Source organism: Crotalus tigris, unplaced genomic scaffold, assembly GCF_016545835.1.
Source record: "Crotalus tigris isolate CLP2741 ecotype Arizona unplaced genomic scaffold, ASM1654583v1 scf7180000017993.1374955, whole genome shotgun sequence".
Lineage (NCBI taxonomy): Eukaryota > Metazoa > Chordata > Lepidosauria > Squamata > Viperidae > Crotalus > Crotalus tigris.
Genome location: NW_024096760.1, coordinates 243,515 through 257,635, shown reverse-complemented (window position 1 = coordinate 257,635; position 14,121 = coordinate 243,515). Strand labels below are relative to the sequence as shown.

The following is a 14,121-nucleotide window of genomic DNA, read 5'->3' as shown; positions in this document are numbered from 1 at the left end:
TTATTTAAAGTAGGTTTAGAAAGAGGGGAAAAACAACTCTGATTTATTACATGTTTGAGTGCTACCATCTTATCTGGTGACATTTTTGCTGGCAGAACAATTTAACAATTTGAATGTTTCCACATTTGTATTATGAATATATCACGTAACAACAAAAAATACACCCTTCAAGTTCTGTTAGTTCTCCTGCTAAGCAATTAAATAGGAAAAAATGAATTTTGAAACAGATTAACATGTATCTCTCAGTTTAACCTGTACTTTAACATACAAAGAGAACATTGAAAAAAAAATCTGTATATGTATTCTGAACTAAGATTTAAATGTCCATCCTATCAGGTACTATATGTAATAAATAAGATAAATGATGCTACCATATCCTCCAGTTCAGGCAGCAAAATCTCTTGGATCAGCATTGAGGAACAACGAGTATGATCAGTAGGCATTAAATCAGGGGTGTCCAACCTTGGCAACTTTAAGACTTGTGGACTTCAACTCCCAGAATTCCCCAGCCAGTACGCTAATCAACGGGGAAGAGAGGCAGCAGGCCATGTGGAGATTACTAGTATAGCACCTTCATGGAAGAAATTCCACAAGATCAATAACCCCAAAATAGGAAAGAAAAATATGCTGATTGTGGAAGTTATTGATCTGTTGTAAGCACTACAATTTAGCTCCTCCCACAGTTCTTCTAGTCACCTTACTGGAACAGTATGGTGTTCTGGCATTGTTTTTTCATTTGACAGATTATGGATCTGATTCTATTCAGGTTTTTTTAAAATGTGTTTGTTTCTTAGCATTTATGCCATTCTGACACCATTTATTTATTTACTTATTTGACAGATTTATATCATGTCTAGCAGCTCAAGGCAGCTCATGAGAAAGGCTGGGCTGAGAAAGAGCATCACTGGCCTAAAGTCAACCAATGAATTTCATGGTTGTGGAGAGGATTGAATTTGGTCTCTACAGTCCCAGTCCAATCCCTTCTACATCAATACTTTTGCCCTCTGAAAGGACTTTAAGTTTAGTTCTAGCACTAGTCAGAAAAAAAAGCTGCACTGGATGCATTCCCCAAAATAACTTTGTATTGCATACATGCACACATTTATATCATTGCAGAAATAATACAAGTATTAAATTCAAAAATGGAGCTATTTGAAGCATACCTACACAAGCCATACCTTTTTTAAAACAAAAATAGACATTTAAGTGAACTTGTTCTTCTTTGGAGGAATCTTTCAAGAATTTACTACTACAATTTAGAAATAATAAACTATTCATTTATTAGTAAAAACAAAGGAGAATGAAACTTTTCTTATTCACAAATCAAAGTTCAGATTTTGGTTTTTGACAAATAACAAAGGCAGGACAAAAAATCTTTAAAAAATGATAATAACTTTTGTTTTCAAAAAACCCCTCTGAAAAGTCTAATGAGAGAAATATTATAAATGAAGGATGTGGTGGTGGACCATGAAGGCTGACATTTTATAACTGGTGCTTTTCCAGGAAGCTAATTATTTTAGTCTACTACTCAGAATAATAAGGAATCTTACAGACTCTGGCTTACAAAATCTTATGATCTAAGATGTTTATTCTATAAGATATCAGAATATTATTTAAAATAGTGAGAAGGGAACATCTCATTTTGAGAAATTTCAAAAACTATAGCAAAGAAAAACTTTCTAGTTCTCATTTCAACAGAGGAGAAATATATATTACATATTATTTCAAATTCTAAGGATGTTGTTGAGTGCAAATTCCTTGACTACTGCATAAAAAGAATGGCTGGGGTCTTATAAAAAATCAGCTAGGTTTTCTTATCAAAGACTAAATCAAAAGATTTAGTGCCATCACTCTTCCAGCTTATTCAAGTAACCCAGTCTTAAAACAAACCAATGTTATACAACATAGAGTATTTAGGTCTCTATTTGTTCAAATGATGGTGTCCTGCTCTTGCTAGTCACGTGGCAACATGTTCCTAAGATGCTGCATTTGTCAAAGAATAACTGTTTCCCTTGAGCCAAATTATGACATCAGTGACACTTGCCAGAAAATTATAGCATAGATCAAATGTGGCAGGCAGAGCTGATGGTTTATAGCTGTCTGGCAATCCCACCTCATGTTGTAGATCTCATAGAAGGAGATTAATTTCTTTCCCCTCCGTTGAAATGATTCAAAAATAGCCATGTCATCAAACCCAAATAAAAAATGAGTGACAGAAGAAAAAGATATTTGAAGCTCACCCAAGCCACTTTGAGTTTTTAGAAAGAGAAGACCCTAAAGGTAAAACTAACACATTTAAAAACTATTTCCAAAAGGCCAGATGAAAGAAGAAGGTTCTCTATGATTAAAGTAAGCATTTAATTTTTAAATAATATATTATTATTATTATTATAGTAAATTGCAATGCTTAGCATTGTAACTGACATCTTGTTAAACTTATACAATTAATAACACAATCTAGTACATATTGTTTTACACATTTCTGGATTTTTATTGGCATACTGGCTTGCTTAAGATACTTTGATGTTTGAAATACTTGGATATATTGTTACTAAACACCAAATTAAACTTTGTCATCCCATGCTTGATGTCTCCATAGGATATGTTTACTCAAATGACAGCTTCAGCATACTAGTAAGAATATGGAATTTATTTGTTCAGCTTAATGAAATCATTATAAATAAATAACTCAATATTGCCATATAATTGCTTCATTCTAAGTCTGCATCTAATATAGAAACAAGATCCATTAATTGTAGTATTCTTATGTCTGATTAAGTCTGTAGTGAATTGCCCATAAATGAGCTAAAATTCATTTAAGATGCAATTTCATAACCACAGACTCCTCTCTTTCCTATATTGACATATTATGTGAGGTAAAAATAAAGATGAATGAAATTATGAGGAAATTAATTCTACTTTTTTGCAAAATACCTGCTTCATCTGGAAACACTGAGATTCTGTTGAAGATAGAATATTAGTCCTAATAAAAGTATACCAATTTCATAATGCTCTACATATTTATTCAGTAGCAAATATTATTAACTAAATGAGGACTTAAGCTAAGGGAAATTGAGCTGTGAGTTGCAGTTATGAACATTTAGTAAGGAGTAAATGTACTGAATTCAGTAAGGTTTACTTCTGAGTAGAATCTTACAAGATCACAATAAAAAATCTTGCCTTTAAAAATGCATATAAAATATATAATATATAAAACATTAACCCCCAAATTATCTGGCTCAAAGATGTTTGCTCTCCATTTTAGGGAAGTGGAAAGAAACTTAGTGAAGGAAATTTAATCAGAAAATTCAACTTAGACAAGTAGTTTTTCCCATTCATCAGTGTTTAATAACTACCATATTAGGGCTTGTTTCATTTACACACTGTGGGCTTATACATAAAACAAATTAATATTCTTAAATATGACATGCAGATATAGTTTAAGGTATTTACTTTATTTCCACTTATTGGTTCTAATTAATTTGGAATGACTGAATGGGGGAAAAAACAGCCATTCATTGTACAAATGGCTCACCTTTCTGAAATTAAACCAGTTGTTTGGTATTGACAAAATAAGAGCATGAACCAAAATTATTATGCAAATGTTTTGGTTAAAAAGTGCCATACTTAAGTTCTTTTAAGCATTTTCCATGGGGAATGGAATATTAACTGGAATTTTAAATGAAATTATTTCTTTCCTTCTTTTCTGTTAAGTTTCTGGATTTATTTTATTATTTTGAACAATCATCAAAAATGGAAGTAACACAAACAAGAACTATATGAAGAGAAAGAAACATATATCTCCAAATGTCACAAATGCTTGTGGAGAAAACTGATGCCATTGGTGTCTCTGAACTAGATATTTTCCAAAATGCCCCATTTTTTGTTCAGCTTTAAGGTTCTCCCATATTTTTTCTTTTCAAACAAAATGTTTTTTGGGAGAGAAAAGACAGAGATATTGAGCAACTCTTCAGCTGGTGGTATAGAACTAAAAGCCCTCAATCTGGAAGCATCTTGCAGATCAAGTGATACCAGATGGCTAGCGTTGGCAGATGTGCAGACACAAGGGGGAGATATTGACATGTGTGAATAAAGCTCTAGTTTTACAGAAGTGCTGATGTCTGCACATGCTTAATTGCCTAGGATGGTTGACTGTCATTGGGGAAAGAAAAACACAAAACTGGGAAGATTGAAAACAAAATATATTATCCCAGAGAAAAGCACAGGAGCACTCTTGTTAGGATGTAAAACTATTTACATGAATTTGCAACCTATAGTTACAGCACAATAGTATCTACTTGCAATTCAAATAATTGCTGAAATATTCAGACCAGAAATTAAAGAAAAAAAATAATTGTATTATTATTATATATATATTTTAATGGCTAACAGAGAATTCACCTTGGATGACATTCTACTAAATCCAGTTTAGAACAGTCTATAAACTTTAAAGAAACTACCTTTATTTATTCATTATTCTGTTTATGACTACTGCAATAATGTTATTCTTCTTCGTGAATGTAATCTGTTGTGCTCATGAATATCAAAGAGACACAATCAGAAATAAAATAACACAATAGTTTATGGACAAAATAACAAGTTGTCATGAACAAGTTAGTAATCTTTTGGGGCACTTTGATAATTATGTGAGAAACTCGAAGAACATTATCTTCCTTCCCTGAAAACACTCAGAAATAATAAGAATGTACAGTCCTAGGTGCAAGAAGGAGAACCAGTAGATGCAGCCCAAACTATCAATTAAACTGATGTTAGAATATGTTTAGCATGTTGAGATATTCAGCACTATGTGGTAGTGGAGCCCACCTTCTATTTGTTCCACAGTATCACTCACTGTAGTTGTAGAACAATATATAGGTTACTTTCTCTGCAAACAAAACTAGGTGTGAGCTGAAGCACAACATCCTTTGTCAAACCAACTCAGAAAACTCTAGCTTAAATATTATAGCTCATCTAAGTAGAATCTAATGTAAGAAGTTATTTTCACCAAAAGCTTTTATGTAAGCCATTTTATAATGAAGGAAAGGGAAAGACTTGTTATTTTCTTGGAACATGGATTATTATTTTAGCAGTCCGAAAGATACTGTCTCTTTTGTACTTTTGATTTGCTTTTCAGAACATGGACATCTTCATTGGCTCCAATCACCATCCCATAGTAATCTGTGATGCTCATGGCTTGAAGAAATTTTGGGAAAAAATAATTGAAACATATACCAAACAAAAAGAAGATGAAGATTCTCGATTGCATCAAAGTGCTTTAAATAAGTGAGTGATTTTATTTGCATTAAATTTAATCTGCTTAGCAAAGCTGTATTATAGGTTTCAAATTGGGTAGATCTAATATTTTTTATTTAGTCTATGTTCAACTAAGCAATTCACTTCAGAAACAGACTACGCTGGCTAAAAAAGGCAGAATTTCTTTCTGGAGGGACCTGGACAAATATATCTTTGGGATGCTTTACATAAATGATATGCTAGCCTAAAGGCCAACAATAGAATTGCTGGTATACTGTCTGTTCCCCAAAGCAATCACTTCTTGATTCATTTATCCGTATTGATGATCCTTTGCATATTTCTGCAAGGCACCATCATTTATCCTATGACATTTAGGTCATCTGGAAAGTGGCAACGTTAAAATAACGTTGTCCTATTGTAAATGTGTACCTCTATTTCATGTGCAGATTTCCAAGGCAAGTTTATCTAAATAAAATCATATAAATGGCATTAAATATTAATGTATTTGCGGGCCCCTCCACAAATGCCTTCTAAGCAGATTTGTGGCAACTAGTCAAGAATCACTTTTATTTTCACAGACATGATGATTTGAGACACAGAACAGAAATGCCAAATATATTGCCAATCCAATCAGCTAAAATGGTGATACAGACTACATTTAGAATAAGATCTGCTAAGTTAAATGGAGCCAGCTCCCATAAGTTTACTCTTTGCTACTGTAAATTTAATTATGCATACCTCAGGTCTGCAACACTTAGGGCAGTTCCAGAGCACTGCTTTTTTCTACTCTGGTAACTGTTCCACATCTGACTGACCTCATGCTGTTGTCTGCACATAGGAAGCAAGTTTATTTTGGACTCTGCTATTTATTACAAACAGCAGCAAAGCTGCTATTTTCCTTGGAATATAACACTAAGACATGATAGAGCTCATGTGCAAATTGTTTTGCTGTTGGCAGGAACTCTTGGCTCACATCAGTTCTTAGTTCCTGGAATCAGTCCAAGCATCATCCTCTCTGTCCCCAGAGATTCACTGTGCTATTCCTGGAGCTTTTCTCCTCTTGTATGTTTTAAACCATCTCCATTCTCCTCCAATTGAGCCACAACTGCAGTACATATCTAGGATCACAACTATCAGGAAATGACTGGTTACAAAATCACTAACACACTCGCATTTTACTTCACAAATCACCAACATTTGTTTTTTTTTTTTTTTTAGTGCTACAGCTTGGAAGCCATTGGAAGATTCTACACATTTTTTTTAATAATCTATTTTCTCCTCAGTATTTTGCCTGTTAATAAGTTTTTTGGGGTTTTGGGGTTCAGAAAGATGACACTTCTTAACCAACAGGACCCACAGAGATTATCAGACTGAATGAAGAATTTACTCATTCGTAGTAGCTGCCTCTCTGATGGAAGTTTTATTCTCAGTTTCTTTTAGCAGCCTTTCGCTAAACATGTCTTCTCCATTTTTATAACCATTTTTTTTTTCATCTGAGAAATATAGTTTGATTTCTTTCACCCACAAAGGGGAGCATTTTGCTGAACCTCTCCTACAATCTCTTCCAGTTGCCTTAGCTATACGGTGACTAAGAATATCTGAGAATATTTGTCTTTTATTCATCCCTCCTTGGTTTCTCTGTTTCAATTAATCCCAAACCGAAGACATTGTGAACAAATCCCTCATCCTGAGCTTTTTCAAAACAGCAAGTATGGGCAGTTAGGGAACTTCTAGAGGAGGGAAGATGTGTGATATTGAAAAAAACAGCCATGCTTGTTATTTCACAATTATAACCATCATCAAAATAAAACTGAAAATATGTTACTATGACACAAAAAAGCAGAAGCCTCTTTTACTGAGGAAGAAAACTGTTGGAAACTAGAAGCCAGATTATTAACTTTTATGGGCTTCCAGGCTTATAATAAAAGACAAAGATGTAATTTGAATGTTATAAGGCTCAAGAAAGAATTCACTGGTTACACTGGAGAGTAAGAATAAACAAAGCCATTGTTGTTGTTGTTGTTGTTTTAAAAAAAATTATATCCCCATCCAAAATTGCAGTAGCAGCTAAATCAGCGGTTCTCAACCTGTGGGTCGCGACCCCATTTGGGGTCGAACGACCATTTCACAGGGGTCGCCAAACAACGCGATCCGCCATTTTTTTTTGTCAGCTGGTGCCACCGCGCATGTGTGCCATGCCGCGCATAGTTGATACTAATGAATGAACAACCGTCTAAATGAAAGTATATCTCTTAGTGTCTACGGGGATTGTATAATTAATAAAGAATATTTGAGAAGGGAAAATGCAAGAATGTGGTTTGAATTTAAAAACTGCTAACTGATTAGAATGGTATTTGAGAATACATTTGCTACAGGCTAGATCAAAGGCCATACTATGTATACTGAGACATTAAATGAATCAATCAGAGAACAAATAGTTATACTGAGCAATTATTATATCCCTCTGCAGAAGTTCACCCAGACATTTAAGGATTAGAAGCAGATTGGGGTCTCTGCATACAGAGCCTCTGAAGACTTTTGCATGTAGTACGTAAGAGTCTGAAGTGTGCTTAATGCAGCTGTGCACTAACTGAACTCCCAGTTTCAAGGAAGTTTGTATGTTCAGCCAAAGACACAGATAATCTCTCTGCAGAACTTTATGTTAAATTCACAGAGACCTACTAAAACTGTGCAGCAGGGATACACAACCTTTTCAATCTGGTAAGCACGATTGGAACTAAGAGAAATATCATGAATTCCCTTACAAAAAGCTGTCAAGGGAGTCTTTTTCTTCACAAAACAGCTGTCATGTTGGGTATGGGCAATCATAAAACACTGAAAGTACCAGAAAGTGAAATGATGAGGCTATTGTCTGTTATTTCCTATAATTTAACAGCATGTTCTCTTCTTTTCATGTGGGTGTTTTTCCTAAGAAACCAATCATACTTTCAAACAAACCACCAAGCTGCAATCAGGGGTATGCAAAATTCACACCCCTTAAAATTCTGGGCCCAGTTCAGTTGTTTCCAGAAGTAAATCCCCTGAATCAGTAGCAATTCAAGCTCTTCTAGACATGATGTTCCAGATAAAACAGGCCATCTCATCTAGGGACCTCTTGTGCCCATTCTAATTTGGAGGGTTTACTTCAGCCTGGTCTACACGGAAACAGAACTTTCTATCTCCAAATCTGAGTTTTTTTAACATCCCTAGCTGTGAACCCATCCACCATTTTTTATTTCTAAAAATAGCTTTGGGTGCATGCAGAACCCAGAAACATTCTTGTAAATGCATTTGATGTTAGATTGTGGTACTTTGCTTTGAAACATGTCGGTCTCCTGTTGCTGTTTTGGGTTGGTTATTTGTTTTAGTTAAAAGCACATCTTGTTTTTTAGCCAGGTAGAGTATCAAGCCTGTTTAGTGACAAAGCAAGTGCTTATCGTACTGCTTACCTCTATCTTTCAACAAGAAGGACAATAGTAACAGAGGTTTTTGTGTACTCTCCTCTCAATATAATTTTAATTCAGGGTATGCAACAGGAGAATGCTTGCAATGGGCTCCTGTGATGTCTTACCCTAGGCCTAAAATATTGTTTATTTTATGTCCAGAGTTCAGGCGAAAAACTAATCTGACAAGAATAGCTTCACTCTTATTCTTATATACCACAGTAATTTTTTAGCTATGGTTTCTTTTCTCATCACAATTTCAAACATATAAATATTCATTACTATTGCAAAAAATATTGGATACTTGCCAAATGGCATGTTTTGCCACAATAGAGTACCAATCTATTCCTACACACACTGAAGATCTCAGATGCACAGCCAAGATTCCAGGGATTAGGTGCATAGATGTTCTGATCTCCCCATCCCATCACGTGGAATACTTCCATCTAGATTGGTGCACTCCTACACACATTGGGAAGAAGTGGTTAATGGGCAATTCCAAAAATATGAGGGTTTATAGTGAGGAGGAATATTTTCCCTTTCACTAAGACTTTTTCTATGCACACATTACATTAATAGCCCAAAGAGGTAAATGGGAACATGCCATATAAATACCTTGATTAAAAAATAACACCTTCTTGATTCAATAAATGCATTCAATTATTATTATTTTTTGTTATTGTTATTGTTCTGCTGATACAGTGCTATAAACAGAGTTTGCTTCCACAAGTTTCCTCTTTTTTTCCAAACTCTCCCTCATACATATACCGTGATATTTATCAGATGTTAACATACATTCTTTTTACATTCATATATAAGATACTTTTAATAAAATGAAATAAATACATACACGACTTTTGGTGTTGCTTGCCCATTTCCCCTTTCACTGTATCCACACTCCTTCTTCTCTACCTTCTTTTTTCCTTTCTTCTCTTCCCTACTTCCCTCTTCTTCCTCTCCTCTTCTCTTTCCTTCACCACTCTCCTCCCCTTTCTCCCCACTTCTCCTCTTCTCCTCCAACCTTCCTACTTCCTTCTCCCCTCCTTCACTCTTTTCTCTCTCCTCTCTTTTCTTCCCTCTCATCCCTCTTCAGATACAATTCAGGGGTAATGTCCGAGCAACTTCTCTCTCCAAATTTCCCTATCTGTATTATATACAATAAGATTAATTTTCTCTTACATTAATACTTCTATTTATCTAACCTTATCGGTATATACTTCTATAAATATTTATACAACCTCCAGTTATTCAATACTGTGTCACCTGGGTCTCCCTCCTTATCTGCTCCTTCTTCTTCCATCTAAATTGATGTTAACTATCTTTTAACCGTATTCTCTTTTCAGCCAATCATAAAAAGTTCCCCAGATTTCATAGTAGTCTGACTCTATCTTATCTTTAATTGTCATTGTTAGTCTATTCATTTCTGCACATTCCAGTATTTTCCCAATCACCTCTCCCTCTGGGGGGGGGCTTTCAGTGCTTTCCAATTTTGTGCAAACACAATCCTGGCTGCCGTAATTATATGAATAATTAAATATGTTTTCTCTTTATTGTATTTCCCTGGTAGAATACCCAACAGGAATGCTTCTGGTCTTAATTCTATACATTGTTGTATCATCTTTTCTATCCATGTTCTAATTATATTCCAATAACTTTTAGCTTCTACACACGTCCACCACATATGGTAGAAGAAACCTGGTATCTGATGACATTTCCAACATTTCATAGACCTGTCCTTAAACATTTTAGCTAATCTTTCTGGAGACATGTGCCATCTGTAAAACATTTTGTACATATTTTCTTTATATGCAGTCGCCATTGTCAATTTATAGTTTCTTTCCCATAGTTGCTGCCATCTATCTAATTCAATTGTGTATCCAAAATTCCTTGTCCATTTTATCATTGTCTCTTTCACTTGTTCCTCCTCTAACTCCATATGTAGTAGATAACTGTACATTTTTAATCCATTTTTCTTCCGTTCCTGTGAGTATTTCATCTAACTCTGTTGTCCCCAAATTAACACCATCTATTTTAACATCTTTTTCATATCTAGATTGTATTTGCGTTCTCATGTACCAATCCATCTTTATTCCTTGTTCCTCTAATTGTTGTTTGGTTTTCAACTCCCCCATATCTGTTTAGTAAGTCCTTATATCTTATAATGTATCCCATGTTAAACATATTGGGGTGTATTAGCGCCTCCATAGTTGAGAGCCAATTTGGAATCTTCAAATAATGCTTTATCTTTACTTTCTCCCAGACCACAAATAAAGAATTGCTTATATGGTGTCTCTGGAAATAGCTATGTATTCTGTTTTTTCCATACCATATGAAAGCATGCCATCCCAACTGTAAATCATGTCTCTCTAATGTCAATAATCTTGTATTCCTCAGTAAGATCCAGTCTCTCATCCATGATAATGCTGCAGCCTGATAGTACAATTCCCAATTAGATAGACCAAACCCACCTCTCAATCTTGTATCTTGTAACATTTTTAGATTAATCCTTGCCTTTTTTCCCTGCCAAATATATTTCAAGATTATTTTATTAAGCCCCTCCAAATATTTTTTATCTAATCTTATTGGTATTGTTGAAAACAAAAACAATAATCATGGTAATATATTTATTATGATTATCGCAATCCTTCCCATTAATGATAGTTATACATTTTTCCATTTATCCAAATCTACTTCAATTTGTCTTTTCAATATATGATAATTATCCTCTTTAATTGTTGTGCATCTTGCTATCAGGTGGATCCCTAAATATTTTACCTTCTTTACAATCTATATATCTAATTTTCCCACCAGTTCTTTTTTTTGTTTTTCAGTAATATTTTTCACTAACATTTTGGTTTTATCTTTATTAATTTTCAACCCAGCTATCTCACCATATTTTTCTATTTGTTCTATTAATACAGGTCCTGACTCTAATGGTTCCTCCAAAATAAATACTAAATCGTCTGCGAATGCTTGTAGCTTATATTCTTCCCTCTTAATTTTCATCCCTTTTATGTCATTATTCTGCCTTATACATCTATTTAATACTTCTAATGTCAGAACAAACAACAGTGCAGATAGGGGACAGCCTTGTCTTGTTCCCTTCATAATGTTGATCTTCTCAGTCATATCTCCATTTATCATTACTTTGGCTGATTGCTTATTATAAATTGTTCTGATTACATTTATAAATTTCTCCCCACAATACATAGTCTGTAATTGACTTATCATGAATTGCCAGTTCACATTGTCGAATGCCTTCTGTGTGTCCAGGAACACCAATGCCATCTGTTTCTTGGGGTGTGTTTCATAATATTCTAATGTGTTCAATATAATTCGCATATTGTCTCTAATCTGTCTTTTGGGTAAGAAGCCATTTTGATCCGATTGTATAAATTCATTTAAAAACGTTTTAAGTCTTTCCGCCATTATAGATGCAAATATTTTGTAGTCCACATTCAGTAGGGAAATCGGCCTGTAGTTCTTTATTTTCTGTGTTTCCATTTCTTCCTTTCATATGAGAGTGATAAGAGCTTCGGACCACGAATCTGGTATCTTAGCTTCAGAAAGAAGTTCATTATAAAGTTCCAATATTACATTACGTAGTACTTCCTGGAATGTCTTATATAGCTCTGCTGGTAGTCCATCTGATCCCGGTGTTTTACCATTTTTTTGTCTGTTGATTGTTTCTATTAATTCCGTCATTGTTATTTCCCCTTCTAATATCTTTTAAAATTTCTCTGGCATTTTAGGTATCTCTGTTTCTTCCAAAAAATGTTTTATCCTATCATCTGAAACTGTTTGTTGCTTGTATAGGTTCTCATAATATTCCCAGATTATTTTTCCACAAGTTTCCTTGATGTCATTTCCAATACATGTACTATATTATTTTTCCTATGAGATAACCCTGAGCTGATGCTTCATCCAGAGAATACCCAAAGGAGAAACAGCATGTATCTCTAATGACAGCATTTTCCCAGTTCTTTGACTCCTCTGGAATCTAGCAATGTCACCAAGCTTCATTCCGATGATGAGTGATACTATTAGTATTCTCTGTCTATCCCAAGTCAGAAGGCCAGAGAGATACCTATGCTAAATTAACACATGACAAGTGCAATGGTGATGAAAGAAAAGGGACATCAATAGCATTACACAAAAGAACTAGACTTCAAAAGCATTTAGCTAAAGATTCACAGTATGTTCTTTCTTCCCAGGCTCCGACATGAATGGACTCTAAGGCTGGAAAATCAAATTAAGATACTTCAGAAGAACAGTGAAAATGGCAAAGTGCAGGATAACCTGTCTCCAATTGAAAATTTTAGCCAAAACGTCTGACCAGACTTGATTTTGATCCTTGATGTTTCATTATGAATGTGAACAGATATTCATCTGACACCTGAGTTATAAATGAGCTATTAAAGGACACACATGGGTACTTTTGGTAAGCTGTTTATCAAACAGCAGCAAAAAAGGAAAAAAAATATTAATTCTTAGTTGAATATTAATCATTTATGTATATCATTAAGTTCTACCTGCAGTCTTAGCTACTTATATTTGATCCCTGATAGCATTGTATTCTTTAAATGGGGGAAAACTGCTCTTTATTATGTCAGTTATCAATGAATATAGTGGTTAACTTTGGCTAATATACTGTACTTATTTGGGTATCCTGAAATGTTGTCAAATGCTTTGGAATTTTGAGGCTGAAACAATATTAGTTTAGGAAAACAAACAGTCTTCTCATAGGGATGCATTAAAACAATTTATTTCCCCCCCAAGTTGAATTCAATACTAGCTCACAAATATATGTCTGTGGGAAAAAGTGTGTTGAAAGATGTGTATGTTTTGCCCGACTGGAATTTAAAACACTAAGATACCCCGTTCTACAAATGGACAATAAACGCGACTCTTTTTTTATATTTTGGTTTGTCAGGATGGTATTACAGATGTAGTATTAATTTAAAAAATATGTCATTTTCAGTGCAATCCTATCTATGCCTACTGAACAAAATGAACAATGTTCTTGTTAGACTTCCTGCAGGCTCACATAAATTTGTAGAGGCTTGTAGCCTTACTAGCCTCTCTGCAGGTTGCACTAGTGATTCTCTCTTCCCCTCTGCTATTTTTGCCACTTTCTGATGGTTGCCAATGTGATATTATAATCCAAAATTAAAAATGTCTCAGTTGCAAGAAAAACAGTAAAAAGCAAATTGCCTTTTTTCCTATTTTGTCTTCCTGAGTCCTTAATACTTTTCTCTCAAGTGGCCCTCCACATCCAATCCTTGTTAAATAAGCAATTTGCCAAAACTTTTTAAATCTTCGAAATCCTCCTTTTTTTTCCTTTTTAATCCAGAAAACAATTAATCCATGTTGACTCACCAAGTGGATTTCTCTTATCCTGCCACTCAGAAAATCTCTCTTTAGC

General features: G+C 34.4%; 1 protein-coding gene across 1 annotated transcript; it reads left to right on the top strand.

The window, feature by feature from the left end:
- The first annotated feature begins 2,066 nt into the window (after nucleotides 1–2,066).
- On the top strand, nucleotides 2,067–13,921 carry LOC120309304 (protein FAM240A-like). Its single transcript, XM_039346406.1, has 3 exons — nucleotides 2,067–2,349; nucleotides 5,135–5,283; nucleotides 12,911–13,921. The coding sequence occupies exons 1-3, from the start codon at nucleotides 2,341–2,343 to the stop codon at nucleotides 13,029–13,031; spliced, it is 279 nt and encodes a 92-aa protein (XP_039202340.1). The 5' UTR covers nucleotides 2,067–2,340; the 3' UTR covers nucleotides 13,032–13,921.
- The last annotated feature ends 200 nt before the right edge of the window (nucleotides 13,922–14,121 follow it).